The 26,253-nt window shown below is 34.2% G+C and overlaps 1 protein-coding gene and 1 pseudogene across 2 annotated transcripts in view; one reads left to right on the forward strand and one right to left on the reverse strand.

Annotated features, from left to right (window-relative positions):
• The window catches only part of LOC308342884 (large ribosomal subunit protein uL23-like), a 1,151,147-nt pseudogene that overhangs the window by 891,599 nt on the left and 233,295 nt on the right, over positions 1-26,253 (reverse strand). The gene's annotated exons all lie outside the window — the stretch shown is intronic.
• The window catches only part of AP3B1 (adaptor related protein complex 3 subunit beta 1), a 282,043-nt gene that overhangs the window by 247,491 nt on the left and 8,299 nt on the right, over positions 1-26,253 (forward strand). The window contains exons 24-26 of the mRNA XM_080804718.1: positions 4,074-4,158; positions 16,760-16,857; positions 21,946-22,084. Of these exons, the coding sequence (XP_080660844.1) occupies positions 4,074-4,158; positions 16,760-16,857; positions 21,946-22,084 (322 nt within the window). The remainder of the gene's footprint in view (positions 1-4,073; positions 4,159-16,759; positions 16,858-21,945; positions 22,085-26,253) is intronic.

The raw sequence follows: 26,253 nt of genomic DNA on the forward strand, positions 1-26,253 counted from the left end.
GTTATATTTTTATACAAAGGAATAAAACAATTCCTAACAGATGACATATGGTAGATATTTATAAGCAACCAAAGTAGTTAAAGTGACTTGACTTTGGATCCCACTTTTAATACACTTTTAAAAATAATTTGGTAATTAAGACACCATTTAATGAATACAGAGTGTCCTGATTTTTAGTTAATTACTTTGTGAAGTTAATATATTGGTAAGGAGTTCTAGAATATCCCAATTTGTATTCTTTTTTTAGTGCTTAAAATCCAGCATTTTTTACCTAGTTAAAAAATTAGTTTAGTTTAAGAAATGTCAAGCAGCTGATAAATGAATTGTCTGAAGGTTGAAAATGTTAGCCAAAGGTTAAAACAGTAGAACAGTATTAACTTTTCTTCGAGCTGGCATAATGAGTTGATGAGTTGACCTTTTGTTGGCCTATGTAGAATAGAAGAAATAAATATAATAAATTTCATAGTATGGCCTTAACACAGAGATAAAATATGAATATATACCATTGCTTCAGTACTAGCCATAGGCTTTTCTTTTCTTGGGCAAACTTTTATGACTGTAATGTTTTTTTCATTTTGTTGGCATTGTATTGAATACCGTCAAGTATTTCTTGTGCAGTAAGACCACCTAGTCTCTTTTATCAGTAGATTACAGTAGAGTTACAGAGTATGATATACCTTAATTAGTCCTCCAGAAACATCTTAAGAATACAACAAAGAACAAATACTGTATTTTAATGTTTTTGTGAAATGAAGGAAATAAGGCATTTATTTAATAACCACATATGTATATGTTAAGGAGTCCAACAGCTTTCTTATTTGTCACCAGTCTGTTTTCTTTTTTGTCTGTAATATGTAATGACTTTGGTCTGGATTTTCTCCTGCCCTTAGCATGAAACTGTATTTCTTGCAAGAGTATTAGAAATAATGTGTTGTCCCATTTTTCCCAAAGAGACCAAGTACATAAGAGATTTAAAATGCACATGAAAATTAGCAAGACAGGAAACAACGTGTGTTGGAGAGGATGTGGAGAAAGGGGAACCCTCTTACACTGTTCGTGGGAATGCAAGTTGGTGCAGCCACTTTGGAAAACAGTGTGGAGATTCCTTAAGAAATTAAAAATAGAGCTTCCCTATGACCCTGCAATTGCACTACTGGGTATTTACCCCAAAGATACAGACGTAGTGAAAAGAAGGGCCATCTGTACCCCAATGTTTATAGCAGCAATGGCCATGGTCGCCAAACTGTGGAAAAGAACCAAGATGCCCTTCAGCGGACGAATGGATAAGGAAGATGTGGTCCATATACACTATAGTATTATGCCTCCATCAGAAAGGATGAATACCCAACTCTTGTATCAACATGGACGGGACTGGAAGAGATTATGCTAAGTGAAATAAGTCAAGGAGAGAGAGTCAGTTATCATATGGTTTCACTTATTTGTGGAGCATAACAAATAACATGGAGGACATGGGAAGATGGGGAGGAGAAGGGAGCTGAGGGAAATTGGAAGGGGAGATGAACCATGAGAGACTATGGACTCTGAAAAATAATCTGAGGGTTTTGAAGGGGCGAGGGGGTGGGAGGCTGGGGGAGCCAGGTGGTGGGTATTACAGAGGGCACGTATTGCATGGAGCACTGGGTGTGGTGCATAAACAATGAATTCTGTTACACTGAAAAGAAATAAATAATTTTAAAAATGTTATTTAGAAAAATAAATAAATAACATGCACATGCACGCGTGCGCGCACACACACACACACAGCTTAGGCTCTGCACTATATTCACTGACTTTATGTCAACAGTTGACAAGTTTGAGTTCAGCTAGTATTTCACTATTTACTGTACAACTGTGAAATCAAAGTCAGTGGCAGCCTGTGTGATTTCTTTTTTCATTATTAATGGTATGGTATAATAGAGCCCATGTTTTTCAGCCATTTCTGTATAATCCTTTTATGTGTATAGCACTGATCCGGAAGTAGTATCCAAATACATACAACTAATTGAGTAAACTTTCCCAATGTAGTAAACTTCAAATAATATAAATCAATTATATGAATAGTTTTATGCTGATCACTTTGCTCTTGAAGCATTCATATAATAAAACATGCCATTGATCATGAGCTGTCCTCCAGAATTAGTGTGGCACTAAGCTCACGGTTAATTATCTTAAGCCTGAAGATGGTACCAAACTGTGTCAAAGACTGCTATCAACAAGGCATCTTGCAAACTGTCACTTTGTCAAATGAAATACAAGGATACACGATGTAGAGAGATTTAAAACATGAACGCCATCATGTTTTGGAGATGACAGCATTTGCCACCTGTGTGTCAGCTGCAAACGAGACCAAACCCCAATATATCTATGGCACAGAAGAAAGCATTAAGGAGTCACTAAAGTATATGAATAAACAGTGTGACTGACAGGGCTGTGAACTGATAAGGTGTAGCTCTAGGAAAAATCTAAACAAATATCATTGCAATTACTTGCTCTACAATAAAGTCAGTTTGCAAAATAAATAAATAAATAAATAAAGTCAGTTTGCTAAAGATGTAGGCAGCAAGTCTTTTGGTACTTGTGAAGCATCCTGATAAATTTTAGATTTATAAACAAATGAAATTCACTGGAATCAGCAAACCAACATACATACCACTAACAAACCAATTTTAAAATCGGCATCAAGGGGCCCCTGGGTGGCTCAGTCGTTAAGCATCTGCCTTTGGCTCAGATCATGATCCCAGGGTTCTGGGATCGAGCCCCATATTGGGCTCCCTGCTCAGGGGGAAGCCTGCTTCTCCCTCTCCCGCTCCCTCTGCTTGTTTTCCCTCTCTTGTTGTGTCTCTCTTTGCCAAATGAATAAATAAAATCTTAAAAAAAAAAAAAAGCATCAAACAGTTAATCCTGATCTTCATTGAACCTGTGAGACATAAATATACTTCTTAATATATTAAGTTTATTGAATTATTATTTGTCCCATCTGTACCATCGTTTCTGTCATGGTTAGCATTAAATGGCAAACAATACTTATCAATAAGCCCTTCGATAGTCATAGTCTCCCAGGTTAGAGTGTCCTTGCTAAAATATAACTACATCTCATTAAGATATATACAGAATAAAGGTAAATATAAAGCTACTGTGCAGTATGACTGCAATTATTCTGAAGACTTTGAACAAAGTAGAAATCTAAAGTGGATGGTTTCTGTATAAATACATAATATACACTTTATTTTTATTTTTGTTTATACTAATATATATAGCACTAATATTATATATTACCATATGTTTAATATCCCTCATGATTCTAATGCATAGCCAAACTTCGTAATCATAAGCAGAATAAAATGTTGTCTTAAGTTTTATCACTGTCAACTGAAAGGAGCTGGTATTATCTAATGAAACAGTTATTTCCCATTCTTGGTTAGTTGATAGAGGAAGCTTCAGAAATTCTAAACCTCTAGGATTCCATTTTATTATTTGTTTTCTCATGATAATCTAATTAATTTTTCCTCCAATAATTCTTTAAATAATGCAATTAGACTTATTATTTTAGTTCCTATATTACCAGTTGTCTTGGTTAATTTCTGAATACAAATTGATTTCTTCTTGCAGCTTTGCTTTAATTTGCATTTTTAAGGATTTTTATTTCCACTTGAGATTTGGGATATTGTTTAAAATTTACATTTTATATCTAGAATAAATATTCCATAGTTGTAAGTACATAATCTCTAAAAAGCAGCCAGAGAGTCCTTTATAGTACAGTTGCTCCAAACAGGAATACATTTATTTCCTTCTCACCTTCAATACCTATAAAGACAATATCATAAAACGTGAAATGATATATTTCTGAAACAGAAATACATGCAGAATTAAGTTATGGAAAAGAAAGTCTTCAAGCAGAATGTGAAATTACTTTATAATTTACTTTAATATTCTTAGTTTGAAATTATTTTTATAAGCCATCGTTAAATTTGACTGTTTTAACCAAACTACAAACATTACATAAGTTTTCAGGGTTTAGTTTGCCTCTTTTCATGTCCTCCATGTCTTCATGTCTAAATTATCTTATTTCCTAGAATCTCTCGAGCCTGAGGGATCCATTACTGTTTCAATGGGTATTGACTTTTGTGATTCCACTCAGACTGCCAGTTTCCAGTTGTGGTAAGTTCAATTGTTCTCCTGTATTTTATATTACCTGTAAAGGATAGCAGATCAAAAGCTAGGCTTTCAACAGCTTTTCTCTTTGAGAGACAAAACGTTTAAGCAAATGTGCTTTTCTTTGACAATATTTAGACTACAGTGGAATAGTTGTACAAATTGTAGTGTATGTATTTCTAGTATTTGTTACACAGCTAGCCATTACAATCTGCCATGTATGACTGAAATTCACAGTTGAAGTAACAAGCTATTGCTATATGATATTTTTAATTGGTAACTCTGTGATTTTAAAAAATTCATGAGGAAAATTCAGGAGAAATTGAAAATTTTAGCAATATTGAATAGCCCAGAGAAGATATCTTTTAAGATATCCTTTATGTTATCTTAAGCCTCTTAAGTAGAGAAATATTGATTCTGTCAGTACCTAAAACCCATACATTCTTCCCTTTTTACTCTATTTTTTTCTCTTTTACTTTAATTTACAAACTGCTTCTGATAAAACTTGAAAAAGCAGAGAGAAGTTGGCAGAGGTTTCTTGGGTGAATACTGTTCAAAAGAACCTTTCTAGGATTGGATTTTATTAATGTTATAATTTTCATGTAGTGTTTTATACATTTCTGATGAAGTCCAGAAATCATTAGCAAATTAATACAAAGCTATATTCATCCATCTTTAAGAATTATCTTTGAACTCTGACACTTTTCTGATATAGGATATGATTTGTTACTTTGATTTGAAATTGCTTTGTTTTTATTCGAACAAGTATTGAAACATTTTATTTATCTAAATTCTAGCTAGCTTACAAGAGAATTTGTTATGATAAAAATCACCGAGTTTAGGAAATAGACATTTTTAAATAAATTTATGGGTTAAATATAGTGAACTTTTTTCTTTTGCATGTACCTATTCAATTTACCAATAATTCAGGCCTAATATTGTACCATTTATTGCTGAGAACCTTCAATGATGAATATAAGCAATGTAGCATAACACATTGATTTTATGCAGATCATCACCTTTATGTTTTGGGAGGTCTGCTATATTAGTGATATATAAAAACTGATTACTTTTCCCAACATTGCCTAGTAATTGTTTATTATTTTTCTATTAGACAACACAGATCAATATTACTGACCACAAGACTATGAGTAACATCACTCTAAATAGATTTGCCTCCAACACCAGAGGTATATTCATTTTAATGATTCACCAATGTGAGCCCAATGACAAAGACCAAGTTAGGGCAAAATTAAGAACTAAAAAAAATTATTTTTCTTATCAGTTTATATATTCTATATAATGAGGTAGGGGTTCTTAAAATACTTTTCATTATAGATTTCCTCTGTAGTCCATTGGACAAGATTTGCATTTTATCTGTGATAATTAACTACAGTCCTTTAGGGATAAGTATGGAGGTAGTGTTTGATTTTTTTTTGTCCTATATTGAGGAGTGTATATGAACAATTTTTTCTCAATTTCTTTTATGCTAATTTTAGGAAAATGATGAATTTATGTTATATAGACAATAGCCTTAGCTATTATAAACACTTATATTAATATATTTTTCTATTGTGAATATATAAATTATTTTAGATTTTATTGAATGCATAAACATACTAGATCAAAAATTATTTTTTTGTATGTTCCAAAAGAACACCTTGTCTTGCATCAAATGTAATTGATCCTGAAGCAGTGTAATCACAATTACTCACTTTCTTAATTGGCCTGCCCAAAATCAGAAAATGGAAACCGATCGACAGTGTTTAAATCAATAGCTTCATAGTAGTGCTAGTGGGGGTAGGGAGATAGCAGTAATGGGTAGATCAATTGGTCTTTGATGCCAATCACTGACTGTGCCTTTTGCATAGTAAATAGCACTTTTTGCTTAGTGATGTGCTATATTAGTCTTGGTAGTTCAATAAAAAGGGGGGAAAAAGCAAGAATGGCTGATATTGAATTTTTTCCTCGAAATACATTATACAAATCGATAGGTAAAATTATGGGTAATAAGAGCATATTTGGTAAGAAGCCTTCAGAAATGCTGAGAACATGGACTGTAAGCCTTTCAGATACACTTGTATTTATTAAAAGAAACAAGAGTAAAATGATTCTATTTTAGTCTCTACATTAATTCTGTATCATTATAGTTATATGATACATATATATATAGATAGAACTATTATATGTAGTTATATGAATACTTGATAAGTGTTAATGTCTCTTTTTTTTTGCTTTGCATTTGAAATGGTCATCAAATTAAGTCCTTGATTAAATTTATTGAGATTTAAAATGTGTATAATATACATAAATATATCTCTCTAAACGTAGATGCAATGCATAAACAGTTCTCTTGCTTATAATCAGCAGATATTAGTGTGTAGCTGGTATGCAAAATAATATGTCTTGGCTCAAGTTAGAGGGCTGAGCCCTAGCATCCACCCCTCTCTTTGCCCCAAATCTACTAACAAGACAGAAACACATTCTTTAAGAATGGGTACTAGAAACAAAGTGAAAGAATGTCATTAGCTCACTAGAAATTGTGAAGAATTGTTGGCATTTAGAAAGCAAATGGGAGCACATAACCAATAACAGAGAAAATAAAAACCACAGAGCAAAACACTCACCCAAGAAAACAATGGTAGGAACAAATCTAGCAGAATATCAAGTACAAAGTAAACAAGTGAAAAGAAAAGTTAGAGGAAGACATTCATTGGGAAATCAAAGAACTGCTTCCAATCCCCAATTCTCCAACCTTACCCTACCTAGCAGTAGGCAACATTCACATTTAGTCAGAGACCTAAAAACTACTCTTTAATGAAAATGAACTACTTTCCTGGAAGGATTTTTGATGCTGATGTGGGGTCCTAAGACAACAGCAGGGTTTGAGTTTGTGGGAAGGAGCCAGAGATGATCAGAGATGAGATGAAACGCAGTTCTATCCAAGAGAGTAATATTCTCAGTTCTCTACCACTAGAGCAAAGTCACTCCTAAACCTGTTGTTGGAGAAATAAGGTCATTGCCTCTCTCCCTCCCAACTTCATATGCATGTAATCAGTCATGTCTCACCCACAAGGAAACATAAGTTAGCCCACCAGGGGAGAGGAAACCATGGTGATAATACTATATATCAAACAATTGCAGTATACTAGGCATTTTTCTAAACAATCGTGTTGTAAGTGTTAATTTATTTAATTCTCAAACAGTCCCATAAGTATTACTATCCCATTTTAGAGGTGAATAAACTGAGGAACAGTAAGAGTAAGAAACTTGTCTAAAATATAGCTGATAGGGGTTGCCTCGGGTTTCACTTGATTAAGTGCCTTCGGTTCAGGTCCTGATCCCGGGTCCTGTGATCCAGACCCACATCAGGCTCACTGCTCAGCAGGGAGTTTGCTTCTCCCTCACCCTCTTCCTCCCCCTACCCCCACTCATGTTCTCTCTCTATCGAATAAATAAAATAAAATCTTTAAAATAAATAAATAAATAAAATATAGTTAATAGATAGTGGACTTGCTGTGTGTGTTAATTAGCCAATCCTTCATTATGAACATAAATGCACAGCTTAGGAGAACCAGACTTTTGAGGGGAAGCATGTTTGAAAGGGAAGGGTCAAGGTCATTACAAAGACTCACCATGATGGGATTAGACAGTTTGAGAAAGAGAAGAGATAGCTTTAAAAATTATACTTAATCTAATATAAGAGAACACTACATCTGTAAAGCAAGAACATAGTGCTTATTCTGAAAAAGGAGCAATTAGAAAATTTTAAATATATTCTTGGAAATTTAAAAATATAGTGCCAAAAGAAATTCAGTAGATGCATAATAGAAAGCACACAGCTGAATACTGATTTAGTGTTCTGGAAGAGTGAGTCAGTGAAATCAACTGGAATAGAGAACAACAACAAAAAAATGGAAACCATGCAAGAAAGGCTAAAGGAATCAATTTGTCTAATAAATCTAGAAGGAAAGAAAAGACATAATAGAGGGAAGAAATAATTCAAGAAAATATAGAAGAAAAAAATTCCCAAGCAAAAGAAATGCACAAGCCTTCAGATTAAAATGACCCATCAAAGGTCAAGCAGGATGAATGTGATCAACAATAAGACCATATTCTGATGAAATTTTTGATAAGGAACAAGCAGTGGTAATCTCTTTCAGAGTGGAAAAAAAAGCAGCTTACCTGAAAAAGAACAAGAATGTGAACATAATTAGATTTCTCATCAGTATTGTCATCATTTCTGGTTTCCAGAAGGCAAAGAACATGACCTTTAAATTTTTAAGGAAACCAAATAGGCATTTTTCAGACAAGCAGATTCTGTCAGTTTTTATTTATTTTTATTTTTTTTATTATTAAAATAAATTTTAATAATAAACTGGAACCAAAATCTCAAAATGGACAAGTTTGAGAAGGAATGATGGTGTTTGGCAAAAGGACTGATTGGTGGCAAAAGATTAAATATGATTTAAAATATTAAAGCTACCCTCTAAAGTAATGGGAATATGAGATGTAAGAACCCCAAATAACTAGGGGTGAGAAGAAAAGGAGGGATTAAAACTTGATCAGTTTAACAAAGGAGAAGAAAAAAGCATGGAAAATAGAACACAAAATCATATGGCTAGAAGGGGCCACACATACTAGTTATCATCATTCCTATCAGTAGGATAAATTCCATTTACATTAAATATGTAAAAACAGAATTCAACATATGCTATTTATAAGAACCCCACCTTAAAAGAGAATGACGGAGGGTCACCTGAATGGCTCAATTGGTTAAGCATCCAACTCTTGATTTCAGCTCAAATCATGTTCTCAGGGTCATGAGATCGAGCCCTACATTGGGCTGTACAGTCAGCATGGAGTCTGCTTGGGATTCTCTGTTTCCCTCTCCCTCTACCTGCCCCCGCCCTTAAATAAATAAATAAATAAATCTTTAAAAAAGAATAAAAGAAAAATTGAGGATAGCAAAATGAAATCTTTAAGTATATGTGTATGTTATCAGAAAGATGATAAAAAGAAAATAGCGTGATACTAACACTAAAAAATTTTTAAAAGCACATCATATTAAGAAAATTGTCCCATTCATTGCAATCCTCTACAAGAATATAAGTTACAAACTTTTCAGTAACATAGCTTTCTAATATGTAAAGCAAAGAGTAATGAAATCCTAGGAGAAATTGACAAAGCCATTTGTTAACAAATCAAAGAGGAAGATAGATATTTAATAAACATTCAGGTAGATATAAATATATACATAACTTCACAAAATTTCAATAATTCAGTTATCTGACTTGATATAAGATATGTGTATTTGCAAAGAATTCCTTTTTTTCCTGACTACGAAAAAAAAACCATTTTTTTTAGAAAGGGTAGAATGTACAAGAAAGTTAGAAAAAACTTAAGGCTAATATGATTAGAGATTAAAAAAAAAAAAAGACATGGGGCGCCTGGGTGGCTCAGTGGGTTAAGCCTCTGCCTTTGGCTCAGGTCATGATCTCAGGGTCCTGGGATTGAGCCCCACATCAGGCTCTCTGCTCATCAGGGAGCCTGCTTCACCCTCTCCCTCTGCCTGCCTCTCTGCCTACTTGTGATATCTCTCTCTGTCAAACAAATAAATAAAATCATTTTAAAAAAAAGGCATAAGAAAGATCAGAAAAGAGGAAGATGATAAGATCTTCTGAATTATAAAATTATATTATACTCTTATTCTACAGAACTATGTTCTATAGCGGTGATTCAGAATATTTAGATGAAATAAATGGTTTCCTAGAAAAAATATGTTAGGAATAAAAATGACTAAATTGTACCAGAACTTCAGAAAAAAGATAATCTCTCTATTATTAAAACTTTTCTAGATCAGAGAAACATAAGGGAAGTATCCATGTCATTCTATAAAGCTCAGCATCACCTCAATTTTACTTTCTTTTTTAAAGATTTTACTTGTTTATTATTTACTTATTTGAGAGAGAGAAAGAGAGCTAGCACAAGTGAGGGTAGGCAGGGAGAGGGAGAGGGAGAAGCAGACTCTCCACTGAGCAGGGAGCCCCACGTGGGGCTCAATCCCAGGACCTGGAGATCATTACTAGAGCTGAGGGCAGACACTTAACCAACTGAGCCACCCAGGCACCCCACCCCTGTTTTAAAACCTGAAAGGATAGCACATGAGTGTACATACTACTTGGTTTTTTAAATTCAAATGACTTCTGGGCCGTACAAGTTACCTAATTCACATGAAATAGCAAAAGGATTCTCTTTTAAGTCAGAAAAGTAAAAGAAGGTTACCCATCTTCAACACTATTTCACATTATATGGAAGTTCTAGCTGATACAGGAAGACAAGTAAACACAGAGGTAGAAATCCTAGGAAGGAAGAGATTGAATTATCATTTTTATCCAGTATAATTATCAACATAGGAAGTCTTAGAATCAACAGAAAATCTAATTAATGAGCTTAGAAATGTGGTACAAAATCATTAAATGGAAATCATTAACATTTCTATTTAACAGGAATGACCAATTTTAAAACATTATGGATAAAATTATTCTATTTATAAGTATAGCAAAAGGAATAAATTAACAAGAAATACCTATGTGGGAATTTAAAAAAATGTACCTGAAACTTTCCTGAAGGCATGAAAAGAAGATATAAGTAAAATAATACATGTACTATGTTCCTAAGTGGGAGACAGTATTTTTTCTTCAAATTAATCTTCAACTTAGTGTGATTGTAGGCACAATTCCAGTAGGGCTTTCCAGGGAACTTGACAAATTTTTAAAATGCAACTGGAAAAGAAAATGTCATAAATCATAAAATATTATAAATTAAAAATTCTAAAAGTATTTAAATGTGATATACACAAATGTTTTCATACTCTTTGGGAGTGAATGTCTTAAATAAAATACAATATTCAGAAAGAAAAAGAGAAAAAAGATCAGGTTTAACTATTAAAAATTTTATACTTCTCTACAAAGAAGAAAAAGTCGATACCATAACAGGTGAGTGATGGTGAGAAAGTACTGCAGCATATGTAGCAGACAAAAGTTTAATAACCAGAATATGTAAGGAACTCTCACAATCAATACAAAGGAATTCAGTAGAAAGGTGGAGAAAGGCTAAGGATAGCCAGTTTACAAGAAAAGAAATACAAATGGCCAATAAACATAAGATTTTCAGCATCACTAGCAGCAGAGAAATCAAAATTAAAACATTTTACCAGTCAGATTGGCAAAAAAATTTTTTTAAAGATTTTATTCATTTATTTGACAGACAGAGACCACAGGTAGGCAGAGAGAGAGGGGGAAGCAGGCTCCCCGCTGATCAGAGAGCCTGACACGGGGCTCGATCCCAGGTCCCTGAATCATGACCTGAGCTGAAGGCAGAGGCCCAACCCACTGAGCCACCCAGGCGCCCCAGATTGGCAAAATTTAAAAATAAGTTTAGTATCTGACATTGACAGGGCATGTACTGTAATACACTGTTTATGGAACCTTAACTGACACCACCTTTTTGGGGGCAGTTTGGCACTACCAAAATGCTTAATGTTCATACTCTTCTACTTAACAATGCACTCTTCAGGGAATCAAGCCTAGGGAAACATTGCTGCTTGTGCAGAAGAAAATAGATCTAGCCAAGGGTATTAGGTAAGCATTGTTTACAGTAGAGAAGATTGCAAATGAGACTCAATAGGGAAATGCTGAAATAAATTCTGATACAACTTTATTATATATGGAGATTTTGAGTATCTGTTATGGGATTAAACACTATATTGGCTATGTTGTTTTATCTAATCATTAAAAGTAGCCTGCAAGGTAAGTTCCATTTTTCTTAACTTCATAGATAAGGAAACTTGAGTTTCACAATAGACTCCTTGTCTATTTTCTCTTACCTAGAAATTTTACCAGTTTGGATCTCATGAGTTTGTGAAATAAAACTGTACATGGTACAAGTATATGCATTACAGTTAAATATGACAGGCAGAATCTTGTATTACATTAAACTGTTATGCCATTTGAGTGCATATAACTAGGCTATTTAGAGTTGCCTAATAATAATACTTTGTTGACCTATTAATTCCAGCAGATGCACATATATTACTACTCCTTTTCACCATTCCCTATCCATGCCAACTTATTTATGTTTAGCCCTACATTCAACCAAAGGGCGATCAAAAGAAAAAGAGGTGGGAGGAAAGAGAAGGAAAGCTATAGAAAGAGAGAAGTAACCAACAAAAAAGGGCAAAATGGTAGAAAAGGAGGCACATAGAAAACTATGGAGTACATTCTAGGCCACTAATATAAATGAACACTAATAAAAAAATAAATGAAAGTAAAGTTTCCTCAAAATAAAAAGGGAGCATTCCACCAAACTGGCTTATGAAGTATGTTAAATGCTAATTATATTAGTTAGATTTTGCATTCACTTGTGTGTAACAGAAACCCAAATGGGAGTTTCTTAACCAAATGGGGTTTATTATTCTACTAATACAAGAACAGAGGTCAGCAGTTAGAGATGCTCAAGTAGCCACAGAATGCCTCCTGGGTCTTTCCAGTGGGTTGTTTTTTGTCTGTTTGTTTTTTGTTGTTGGTTGGTTTTTTCCCCCCCATATGCTTATTTAATTAGCATGTGCCTGCCAGTCCTCACAGTTACAATATGGCTGCTCTACTCTCAGGCTTCTGTCTGCATTCCAGACTAAAAAAAAGGAGAAAACAAAGTGACATGGAGGGGAACCATGTCTATGTTAGAAAAGCCAAACTTTCCCAGAAATCTCCTGCAGACTTCTGTTTATGTTTCATTGGTTGTAACTGGATTACTTGATCACTTCTAGCCACAAGAGAGGCTAAGAGGTATAGTGTTTCAGGGGGACACATTGTCTACCTGAACAAAGTCAGTTATGTCAGGTAGAATCAGCAAGTAGTATCTGCTGAATAAGCAGCAGATAGTATCTGCTAAAACAGTGTTCCAGTTTTATTTACATTTGCCACATAAGACCTATTTCGGATGACCTTCTTTTCATAGTTTTTCATACATTTCATATATAACGTTAACCATTTTACCAGCTACAGAAAATAAAATATCGTTAGCCAAAAGCAACAAAACCAAAGCATACCTAGTCAAGTTGAGTCATATATATATATTGCGGATTGCTATGGGAAAATTGCAGGATCACTTTTTCTCTCCAAAATTAAACCTGCTGCTTACCAACCTGGATTTTCATATATGCTTTAGAAGGCAAATGTTTCCCTTCTTTCCTTGCTCTCCCACCCTCCTCCCCTCTGGGAACCAGAGCTGTACAACTACGTGTGTGTGTGTGCGCGCATGTGTGTGTTTAAGATTTTATTTATTTATTTGAGAGAGACAGAAATCGAGAGATCATGAGCAGCGCTGTGGGGAGCAGGCAGGGAGAGGGAGAAGCAGACTCCCTGCTGAGTAGGGAGCCCAGTGGACCCTGGGATCATGACTTGAGCTGAAGATAGACGCTTAACTGACTAAGCCACCCAAGAGCCCCTATACAGCTACCTTTAATCAATGGCACAAATGGTATCCTTCAGGACTGTTGGAAAGGAATCATTTCATCTGTAATTAAAAAGAAAATACAAGATAATGATAGTGTAATATAATTTCACCCAGTGGTCACATTTTAACTGTATTCCTCTATTAGTGAAATATTTCTACCATGCCCTCCCTACATGTATAAATATATTTACATATATTATATATGCCATATATCTCATATATATATTATATATTTATATATATTATATATAAATGGTATATATATAAATTTTATTTGTGTGTGTGTGTCCCTATCCATTTATTCCAGCAGCCTTTACTTATTTCTTCTAATATGACTTAGCCTTCCACTATATCAGGTGTGGTCTCATCCATCACCATATCTGTCCCTTTTAATTCTAAAATACCCCCATTTCCCCTGTTCTCAGTGCTGCCCACCCTAGGAGTGCAGCCCTATATAGCAGAATAAAAAAAGTAGATCTAAAGCAGCATCATATAGCAGACTCTGGAGTAGGATAGACCTGAGTTCAGATCCCAGTACTGCCACTTGCTAGCTGTGTCACCTTGGATGTGGTATTTAACTTCTCATCAATAAGTTGGGAGGTAACAGAGGCTGCCTCTTAGGATCATTGTTAAGAATTACTAAAGTAAAACACACAATGTAAAAACCCCTGCCTAAACTATTAAATTAGATTCCTAACTAATCTACTGCTTTGGGTTTCTCCTCTCCTGCATCTTACATGCTGCCACTAGAGTTTCTGAAATACAATAGGATCATTTATTTAATAACAATGTGAAAAGTCTCTGGTAGTTTTCCTTGTTTGTTAAAGAAACATTGAAACACTTTTGTCTTAGTTATATGCATGAAGTAATCATACACTTGGTTACAAATCAGGACACATTAGAGAATAAAGGGAGACATTAACTGAACAGGATTTCATGACAACAACCACAAACTGAGACTGCCCTGGGATAAGAAGGGTGAAGGGTCACAAATGAAGATGGTATTCTTCACAGAGTGCCCCCAGCCTCATCTGCTGACATACCACACTGTTCACCATTCCCAAAACAGAGGTCTAGAATACCTGGAATGCCCCTCTCCATCCTGTTGGAAGTCCATCTCTACCTCACTCCTGCAGAATTAATCAATCCCTCTTCTGCGGACTATAATACTCTCTGCATATCTCTAATGTAGCATTTACTATTTTATAAACCTAATTGAACTCTTCCTCTCTCACTGACTTTTAAACCTTTAGGGCAGTCTCACTTGTCTTTAAATCAGTCCCCAGGTACTTGCCCAGTACATGGGGTTGGTTTGTATTCAGTAAATGTATATTGAATTAATAAATAAATTGGATTTGTGGGTTTGCCTTAGACAATCAACAGGTGAATGATTCAAAACTTTATTTATTTATTTATTTATTTATTTATTTATTTATGGCTGGTCTTTGCCTTGTTCCATCAAAAAATAAAAGGCAGGGGTGCCTGGGTGGCTCAGTGGGTTAAGGCCTCTGCCTTCGGCTCAGGTCATGATCTCAGGGTCCTGGGATCGAGTCCCCATCAGGCTGGCTGCTTGGCAGGGAGCCTGCTTCCCCCTCTCTCTCTGCCTGCTTCTCTTCCTGCTTGTGATCTCTCTCTCTCGAATAAATAAAATCTTAAATGAATAAATAAAAGGCAGCTTATAAAAATACATTCTATAATAGCATAAATACAGATTTTCTTTTTTTCTTTTTATAAAGGGTTTCTTAACCTCATGTTTGTTATTTTTTTTATCCACAGTCCCCATCTCCCTGTCCACCTTCCCACTGACCATGGAATGCAGTTCTAACATGAAAGTAGAAGTCCTTTTGGGGATAGAATCTTTCCTGATAAAAAGGAATAGTTGTGGTTGGCTCACTTATTCACTACTCTTCCATTATCACTATTTCTTCTTCAACGGAATGTAAAAGTGCTACCTAGAGATGCGGCAGCCATCTGGCAATCATAAGAATGAAAACCAACACACTAGGGAGCTGGGTCCCCAGTAGCATCTTTAAGCCATTGAATCAGCCTTTGGTAACTCCAGGATTTGTTGTATACTAAACAACAAATGTCTTAGTCTTAGTTGGATTTTCTGCTTATTTGCAGCCAAACATATTCCTCACTGATACACTCATCAACTTAACTTGAAATATGTAACCTAAAAAAATTTTTAAAGAAAGTTTAATAATTTTTTAGAGATTAGTGTCTGTCCTAAAATTAAAATCAATGCACTCAGTATTATTATTCTATCTGATATGGGTACAAAGTTGCCTTTCCTAAATCCTTCATATCCTGTCATTTGAAATAATAACTTTACCACATGTTGATCAATAATGCTAACGAAAAGCACGACTAAAAAATGAGACATTTTGTTTTTAAACAAGTTTGCAGGTGAGGTATTGCTTTATTAGCGTATATCTAAGCACAGTATGGTCACTACATTTTATTTTCTACATTTATTTTTACTAAAGACTAACTTTTTTTTAAAGATTTTATTTATTTGACAGAGAGAGCACAAGCAGGGGGAGCAGGAGAGGGAGAAGCAGACTCCCCGCTGAGCAGAGAGCCTGACACGGGGCTTGATCCCAGGACCCTGGCATCAAGACCTGAGCCAAAGGCAGACACTTAACTCACTGAGCCACCCAGGCACCCCTAAAAACTAATATTTTTAAATGGAGATCTTAACATGTAAGACTACAGCACTCCATTTTCTGCACTTTAAACACACACAGTAAAGAGAAAATATTACTTCTTTATAAACTGCATAAAGCATTCCTTTGGTAGTAATGGGTATGTGTAGCCTTGATGCTTATCTGTTAAAAGTTCTACATCATCAAGTGGTATTATTTACTATAACTACATATTTCTTTAAAAAATTGTTTTCCAATTGACATAACAGATGTATTTCTCAGCAAATAGTGTTGAAAATTTTTTCAAGCCTTTTTAGGTGTGCTAGTTAAGCCAAGATCTTATACTGTATATGCTGACATATGCTTTAATTACATTTAACTGCATAGTATTAAAGAGAATGTTTTTTAAGGATTTTGTCAGCTTTGATATGTTTTTCTCTTAGTACCAAGGAAGATTGCTTCAATGTTAATATTCAGCCACCTGTTGGAGAACTGCTTTTACCTGTGGCCATGTCAGAGAAAGATTTTAAGAAAGAACAAGGTGAGAGATTACTACAATTTACTAGAAATTGACATCCCAAATGATATGTGCTCATTCTTCTGTCTGGTCTCTAAAATAAAGTACCATATATGCATAGCCATTAACAGATGTCCGTGAATAATCTTCCAGTTTTTGCTTTACTTCTATAAAATAACCTTAAAAGTAGATGTTTGTCTACATTCCTAGCATACTTGAAAATTGATTAATATGTCTTTAAAATAATAAATTGATTAACTTTTCACTTCTGGGAGTTGTGGGTTTGTCAACCTAATGAACTCATGTGTTTTATATTAGTGAAAATGTGAGGGATTTGAGACTTACCAAAGTTCTACTGCTATAAATATTGTGTCTCTGTATTTTCTTTTACTGTAGAACTGTTTTTCGTGTCCTACTAATGTATTTCTCCCTGTACACCTTAGGGTGCCTCACCCTTCAAGAAAAGTACTAATTTTAACATCAAAATACCTCCATTTTCTTTTGACCTAATTCTATAGTAGGGAAATGCTGTGTTGCCCGGATGTATCAGAGCTGAAATATTTTAAAATATGCACCTAAAAAGAAAATATTTTCAGTAGAATGGAAGTATTACTATGTTGCACTTGCTCAAGAGTGCAGCATACCTACTAATAAAAATAAATTTTATTTTCTTATATGAATAAGGGGAAGTAACTGTGACTTGATGTGTTTAATTAAAGATTATATAAAACTAGGGCATATTTAAATGGAATAGTCAATAATTTTTTAAAGTTTATGTGAAGGTAGGCTATTTTTCTCTCTAAAGGGGTTATCATACAAAGATTCCTTCATCTTGGTGTTTGTTGAATCATATCTGTCATGCTTCCAGAAAGTACTGGGCACATACAAATACCTATACCTAAGGAGAAACACATGCTTCTTGGCACTCCATCATTATAGTGCCAGAGACCTTTTTTTTCTTTTGCTATAAGCCATTGCAGTCTACAGTGTTCCAAAGACCTGTTGTAGAAGAATCTCACAAAGAAAATTTCATACAAGATTGTAAATTAATAGTCATCTTTTATTTTCTGCCTTCTTAAGTGATAAAAAAAAAGAATGACTAAATTCCTCTTCGCATTTGCTTTTCTTGGAAGTTGATTATTACTACAGAAGAAAACCATCTTTGTGATTTTATGATTTTATTTTTCTGTTGATGAATTGATGCTTACATTTGCTATTCTTACCCTTTGCTGGCTAAAGCCTGCCTCTCTGCTTTACACCTTCTCAGCAAACCCAGGTGAGTGGCGCATAAGTGACGATTAAGGCTCTGGCACATTTGTTATTAAGGGGATATTCTTTTTTTGAAAAGTGCAGCTAGAGTATATCTAAAGCAGCAGATCATCGTATACCTTTTCTGTCCCTCAGCTTTGGTTTAGAATACTTGATATTTCGATTAAGTGTTCTGTGCTCTGCTGTGACTGAGGGATTTTTCCCTGACTAGCCATACAGAACCGCAGCGCACGAGAGAGGTGCACTCGCAGAACAGCTGTGGTCCTCTGTGGAGTTGTTGCCAAAATTCCTTTTTCTTCTGCCATTTTACTTCTATGGTTGTTGATTATTTGTCTGAATAAATCTGGCAGCTGTTTGCTATGTTTAATAGAGCAGAAAGGCTACTCTGAATAAAGCTATTTGAAAATTTGTTTATATGAAGTATTTGTAAATCCTTGCAAGTCTCTTGGCATTTCTGTATCATTCTTTCTGTCTTCCTGAATTCATTCTTTGATATGGGACTTGATGCTGGCAAATTTACTACCCTTTTAAAGAGTCTTTTCGATAGCATCTTTTTAGTTATAGATTTCAGCTGGTTTGATAATCGAGGTCTCAATTCTGAACTTTACATATGTATTTGTTTTTATACTACTCTAGGAAGAGCTTAGCTTATTTCAACAAACGATACCTAGAAAGGACTCACTCACTGAAAATCATAAACATCCGTTTCCTCAGATTTTATCAATGCAAACTTCTGGATGGTAAAATACCAGTAAATTTAAGAAGCACCTGTGTGTGTCATTGCTTGCATACATTACATAATTTTTCTACTTTAAACAAAATGAACTTAGATACTTAATACTTCATTTCACAGGGCATATATTTTAAGGCTCAAGGAATGCATTAAATGCATTAACTAGGATTTAACGGGAAAAATCATAAAGATGAAGAATATTCTATTTTTATACTAAAGATGTACATAATTAAAAGTTTGTACAGTATTAAATAAGAGTACACCTAACACATTGCGCATATTAACCTATTTTAAAATGAAAAGGGTTTTATTTCTGAGAGGCAGCCTGATCTGTCATTTTTTTCTCAGTTGTTGCATTTAGAGTTCTATAGCTAAACATGCATGTTTATAAGGTTGGTGGTCACAGTGCTAAAAGAAAGAGTGGTTTATCCAAGATATTGATGTTACCTATAATATTCGTGTTAAGAACTTTAAACCAGAAGCAGAATTTTTTTCATTGAGTTTTGAACATTGGTTGAACATGGTTAGAATTAGTTAATGATCTAGCTATAGGATGATTTTGGTACTGTAAATTTTGAGATCCTCTCAAAAAAAATTGGCTTCTTAAGGCTGGTTTAATTATTATAAGAGATATAAGTCAACTATTTATTCCAAACTGCCTTCTCTTATTTTCTTCTTATTAGAAATCTAAAACTTAAGAGAAAATTTTTAATTGTATTTTCTGACATTATTTGATAAACATTTTAGCAGTTAAGTACAGCCGATTGACCTAAATTAAGTACTCTGTCCCCCTGCCTCTCCAAAATTTAGATAAATTCTAATGAAGCAACAAATTCTATAGTCTGACAATTTTGAAATATTTTCCTGGTAACTTTACCTTTATTGTGTGTGAGCAGCCTATATGGTATCTAAAGTCTGTTTATTGTGGGAGAAACTTTTAATGATACCTTGGCATATTTTTCTTTCTTGTTAATTTGAGAATTTCTGATATATTTTCATTTAGAAAAATCTCTGGTTTAAGAAACCTAGAATGTTTACTTAATTTTATTATGATTTATGCATCCATCTTATGGTTTCCTAGCTAGCAAGATGCTAATTCTTTAAATGGTCAGACATTTACTATTTTCTGGCCCTTAACTACCACAAGCAATCATATTTGATGCCCCTTAATTAGAGCACCTTTTTTTCTTTCCAGGTTCTTTTTCCACCTCAGCAATCGAGACAATACATTTGCTTACCATGCTGCTCTCCTAAGTGTTCTTTTGCATGTAAATTAATCTTGATTCAGTTTACACTGTCATGCTGAGTGGTACAAATTGCCTATAACAATAAAACAGCATGAGTTAAAAATAAAGGGGGGTGGGAAGGCAGATTGAATGTGTGCCTTACTTGATAGGATGTTACTTTGCTTTATGCCAATACATTAGCTGACGATAATGAATCTTCTGTTCTGAAAAGCATGGTTTAGTTGATTTTTTAAATTTTACTTCAATGGAGCAGTACCTTGTCTTTTATAGACCAAGTTAGACAAACCATTAATGACAAGAGTGTTAAGGTTAAATATGAAGCAATGCATTCACTTCTCTGAGTGCTATCCATCTTTCCATTTACAGGAGCTTGACAAAAGTACTGGCTTTGTACAACATTTCCTTTAATTACATGCTGCGGGAAACAGGCTTTTAACATAAACATAGTTGCATTCATTTATTCAGCAGTTGCTCTTCAATAGAGCTTAATGGAGAAGGTTTAAATCCTAAATGAGTACACACATCTCTCAGCAGTGTTATGTCAGCAGCCACTGTGCTTTACTTAAAAGCAGTGTTTGACTGCTTGTGTAGTTTTTAAAGCTTTTGCCTAATACTGAAGTTAAACAGTCTAAGACAGAACGTAGTGTCCCCGAATTTGAAAGTGGTTAGTAAAACCTGCTCTTTGTTAAAAGCTTAGATAAGTCTCTTTACAGTGTTGGGCTTTCGAAATTTTGTGCTGCTAATCGTAGGGGTTCTTTTAAATTTCAGGTTGCATTTGCAGTAAATAACTAAATTAAATACATAGCCCTGAAGGTTCAGAGCCTTTTGGAAACATAAAATCAAATTTAACCATTTTTATAAATTTGGTAAACTACTGCGCACATATAAAATGTCTCAAAAGATTATCATTTCTGCTAGATACCATTAGATGTCGATGACTTATATCACCAGTCCAGGTAGATGGCATTTATTATAATTATTCTGGGTTTTTTAACCTCGCTACTAAATTTCAATTATTTGTTCCAAGGGTTTGGCATGTTACTGAATTTGTTCACTGAACATTTTTACATGAAATTTTGATATTAATGGCATGTTCTATGTTAACTCTATGGTTTTTGTTCATGATTTTGCTTAACTTTGTTTTTTTCTTAAATATTTCTTTAAAATGTCTCTGGAATTTCCAGATTTTCTAGATTTTCCATTTACATTTTTTCCTTTGTTTCCAAATGTTTTGCTTCAGAAATTTCGTTTGGTGTTTTCATAATTAACAGTATATTTCTGTTCACTAGGCAAATGCTATAATATTTAGGTATGAATATAATATAGCTACTTAGATACTTGTGCATTTTTTAGAACCCCATAACTGTTCAGTGACTTTCAGTCATGGCTAAGATAACTTTGATCCATCAGTTGAGGCCATTCATCAGATAATGTTGCTAGTTATTTCAGCTCACTTTGATTTGTTCTTAGGCAACATTTTGCAAGAGAGATCTCTGAATGAAAACGAGAGGAAAAAAACACATAAAAGCATACATAGTTGACATAGTCCAAATGAGTATATTTTAAAGGGACTGAAATTGAATAGAATCTTTGTGAGTCTACATTTTTATTTTATAATATTGAAAATCTGATTCATTAAGAGTTATATTCCATTGCATTTTTACACGTTTCCTACACAGTAAGGATTTTAAAATTTTTATAACATTTGTAATTATTTTAATTCTATGATAATTATCTTGAAAATTATATTCTGGAATGGGTTTTTTTTTTTAAGTTTTTGAATTTTGGCTATGAACTTGAAATCATTTTAATGTAATTTTCCTAAAGAGATTAGTAAAAGGGAGCCTTCTTTTGCTCTTACAGGAATGCTAACAGGAATGAATGAAACGTCTACTGTAATCATTGCTGCACCACAGAATTTCACTCCCTCGGTGATCCTTCAGAAGGTTGTAAATGTAGCCAATGTAGGTGTGGTCCCTTCTGGCCAAGATAATATACACAGGTAGGTTCACCAACATGTGATGTGGAGATAATTTGTATGTATATATATAATTTTCACTTCATAAATATATAATTTTCACTTCATATTTTTCCTTCAAAACAGTAACCCTGAAACCTTTATGTGCCCCCCCCCTTTGTTTCTGATGAGATATTTGATTGATTGGTTTGTGTTATGGCTCTCTTCCCTATTTATGCAATTCTTAGTACACTGGGATGGACTGTCCTGAAGGTCAGTGTACTTGTATTTTATAATAGCTTGGTGATTTGTAAAGGTACTGTTTGTGAGCTGTGGTTAAGAATTTATTCTGTTTCACCAGTCAGTGGATTTCCAGGAAGAACTGTTTTATAAAGCAGTGCAGTTGGACTTTTTTACTTGAAATGGAGGAAGTTTGGGTACCATATACAGAGTTGCTTTTCACAGCAGTCCCTTGAGACTGTTTCCAATAATAAGGAGCTACTAGAAAACCAGCATAGGGCCAAATGCAGCTTCTGTTTCTTAGACCAGATATATCTTCACCACGGAGCATTTAAGCATGAGATCCAAGTCATTTGTCCTTAAAGGTAGCAGAGAATGTGATTATTATGGTTGCCCTCTTTGTAATCTATGTGTGCCAGTAGCTTGAAATGAAAGTAAAGACAAAAATGCTCCCCTTAAACAAATGTGCGGTTATTACTTAGTACTATGTGAGCTTAAAGGAATTCATTAATTCCACCGCCATCCCACTGCCAGTAGCATACTTCTGCCTTTATCCATGTATATGGAAAATGAATTTAAAATCAGAAAGAATGCCTTCAGACCTTTAAAAAATGTTTTTGAGAAAAAATTATTTTGGGTGGGTTCCTGACTGGCTCAGCTGATAAGAGCATGGAGCTCTTGATCTCAGGGTTGTAAGTTTGAGCCCTACATTGGATGTAGAGATTACTTAAAAATAAAATCTTCAAGTTAATACAGGGGTAAGAGAAACCTCCTTATAAAAAGAGTGTTTTAGGGGCACCTGGGTGGCTCAGTGGGTTAAAGCCTCTGCCTTAGGCTCAGGTCATGATCTCAGGGTCCTGGGATCGAGCCCCACATGGGGCTCTCTGCTCAGCAGGGAGGCTGCTTCCCTTCCTCTCTCTCTGCCTGCCTCTCTCCTTACTTGTGATCTCTGTCTGTCAAATAAATAAATTAAAAAAAAAAAAGTGTTTTAGCTTTATCTGAGATCAGAGTTTTAGATTTATCTCTGCCATTACTGGGCTTGGTAATTTAAGACAAGTTATAACTTCTTATGGGCTTTAAGATCTTCATCTCTTTAGGAAGGGGTGACAGGGAAAAGAGGGGGTATTGAAATGAAAGTCTGTCTTAATCTCTGGAAGAATATTGGTCTTGGCCTCAGAGGAGCTGAGTTCAAGTCTTGATCTGCCATTATTTGTAGTTGCCTAACATCATCTACTAATTGGGACAGAATGAAAACTGCATGTGCTAATCAAAAAACAAATTTACCGTATTTTGGGGGGATTTGTTTTATTTTTAGAGAAACGTCCTTAGTTAAGTTGCAGTTTAAGTGGTCTGATGCTTCCGTTTCCTAATTTCTGGCAGCCCTATCTATCTCATATAGGGTGATAATAAAATAATAAAATGGGTATTAGGTCATCATGCTGGTACCACCATGCAGATATAACTTATCAATTACTGTTGTTCAATAGGGGAAAAAGTGAACAGAAGGCTTTTCAATGAAAATATTTTGGTTCTGAGTTTCCTCTTTTAATTGTTTTTCTGCTTTAAATACTTCTTACTTTCCTGGGTGATTTTCTCTAACAGAAATTCTTTGTTTTATTTATGGATACTTTGAATTATTGAAATTCCTAAAACACTAAAATATCGTACACCAACTATAACTTTTAGCTTATACAGTCTGAAATTTTACCTGACGCATCTAGTATCCAGCAATACTTCAGTCCTGTTTTAATATGTCCTTCTGTAATGTACAGAAAGACATATAGTAACCCTTATTTATGGTGGAACTTCTGATTTATTTTTTGTTTTGTTTTATATGTGGGTTAACTTTTCTGAAAGCAATGGCAGCTTTCCATATTTTTGTTTCTTAGAAGAAAACAGCCAAATTACTTTCTCAAAGCCAACTCAAAAGCTGCCTTCTTATTGGGAAATAGACTAAGAAAGACACTTAGCACAGTTGCACAATTTTTATTAGTCCATCGTTTGCCTGTAACTTGTCTTGGTGGTTTAGAGCTTAATGTCTGTTCAAGTGATTAAATTATTGTCAGTTCTTAATTATCTGTACTAATTCAGGGGAGACACACAACTAAGAACTGTTTATATTTGGCTTTGGAACGCAGAGATTGCCTCCAGACTTAATGTTTATGGTCCTCATACACATCTGCAATGTCTTGACACTTCTCTGATCCAGCTGTATGATTGGCTCTGTAACTTGGGGGAGGAACCCAAGTTACTACTGAGTCAAAGGTGAAAAACATGCCTATCAATAATTAGGATTAGGTTGTGCTGTCTTAATGTGCCTCACAAGTCTCATTAGATATAATTGAAAATGTTTGCATTTGCTCTCACAGTTAAAGTATGGCTGTGTTAATGTTCTAAATTTTAGAAAGCTTCCAGGTAATAAACACCGGGAGTTACTTGGATTTTTCATAGAGAAATTGTTAAAAATTATCAACCTGCATATGTAACAGTTTTTTGCCATTCTTTTATATTCAATAACAAAGCAAAAATGAACAATTGTTAGTAAAATCTGTACCAATGCCTTCCTTAATGTCATTTAAAATGAAATGGTAATTACTTTTTATATTATAATAACAGAAATGAACACTTTATCCCTTCATTGAGTTGTATTCATGTTGTTTGGTGTAGTGTTCAGTATCATATTATTCTCCAGAATTAATGAGTTTATATATCTAAACTTATGTTACTTAATTGCCAATAACAAAACTGAAATCCCTGTGAGCTTTTTGAATGACTCCTTTATTATTCTGTGACAGTTGCTTTTTAAGTTTATGAAGACTAGAACCAAAGCCATTCTTTTTTTTTTTTTTTAAGATTTTATTTATTTGATAGAGATCACAAGTAGGCAGAGAGGCAGACAGAGGCAGAGAGGGGGAAGCAGGGAGCCTGATTCAGGGCTCCATCCCAGGACTCCGGGATCATGACCTGAGACGAAGGCAGAGGCTTAACCCACTGAGCCACTCAGGTGCCCCCAAAGCCATTCTTGTATTTATTAATGGTAATTGATTTCAGATTACTTAAAAACAAAAACAAAACAAGTGTGAAAAGCATTTTGGATGTTAGTATTTTAAGATTGGAAATTTCAGTATGGTAAATTATTCTTGGCTGGCCTATGTTCTACTTAATCTACTTATGTTCTACTTAATCTACTTAATCTACTATGTTCTACTAAATAAAAGATCTGTAGATCTTTTATTTCTGAGAGGACTTTTTAATAAGCATCAGAGTATTCTTTCTGGCCATTCTATGAATGAAGTTTCCATTGTCTTGATTTTGGAATAATTTATTCCCACTGCTCTTAATATTTAAATAGTTTTTACATTAAATGCCAAGTTAAAAGAAGAATTAATATAAGAATTATTTGAGAAAAAGGGAATCTTCATTAATATGCAGAAGTGTGTAATAGCGTAAAGTAGACATTTTAATTGAATACATAGCAGAAAATGGTTCCTACATATCAACAGAGAATGGCCTCCATTAAGAAAAAGTCAATTAAAGGAGCACAAGTTTTATGGAATTCATTTTAAAAAACAGGAGCATTTCTTATGTTATTAACTGCTTTACGAGATCAGTAGGAAACTGTGTATCTATTGTTAGATGATATGACATTTAGTTTTTATTTTCTAAATGAGCAGTAATCTCAGAAAGCCAACCAGTAAACTATTGAGATACAACTTTATTTTCATTTCTCTGGTACTTGCTTGGTGATTGAAAAAGCTGCTCTTTGAGAACAAAACCATCCCATTGAGATCTACAGAGTTATGATCATTATGGCAACCTGCTATTTTCTAGATTACAGTTACCACGTGATAAGGGGTAATACAGAAAGAATTTAAATAAAGTCATCAAAAAAGCATTTATTAACCATGGAGCTGAACATCTTCATGTCCTGTGTTAGATATTCATATTAAAACATGTGAGAGTCTATGCATTGT

The sequence above is a fragment of the Martes martes genome (genome assembly GCF_963455335.1).
Source record: "Martes martes genome assembly, chromosome: 5".
NCBI classification, from domain to species: Eukaryota; Metazoa; Chordata; class Mammalia; order Carnivora; family Mustelidae; genus Martes; species Martes martes.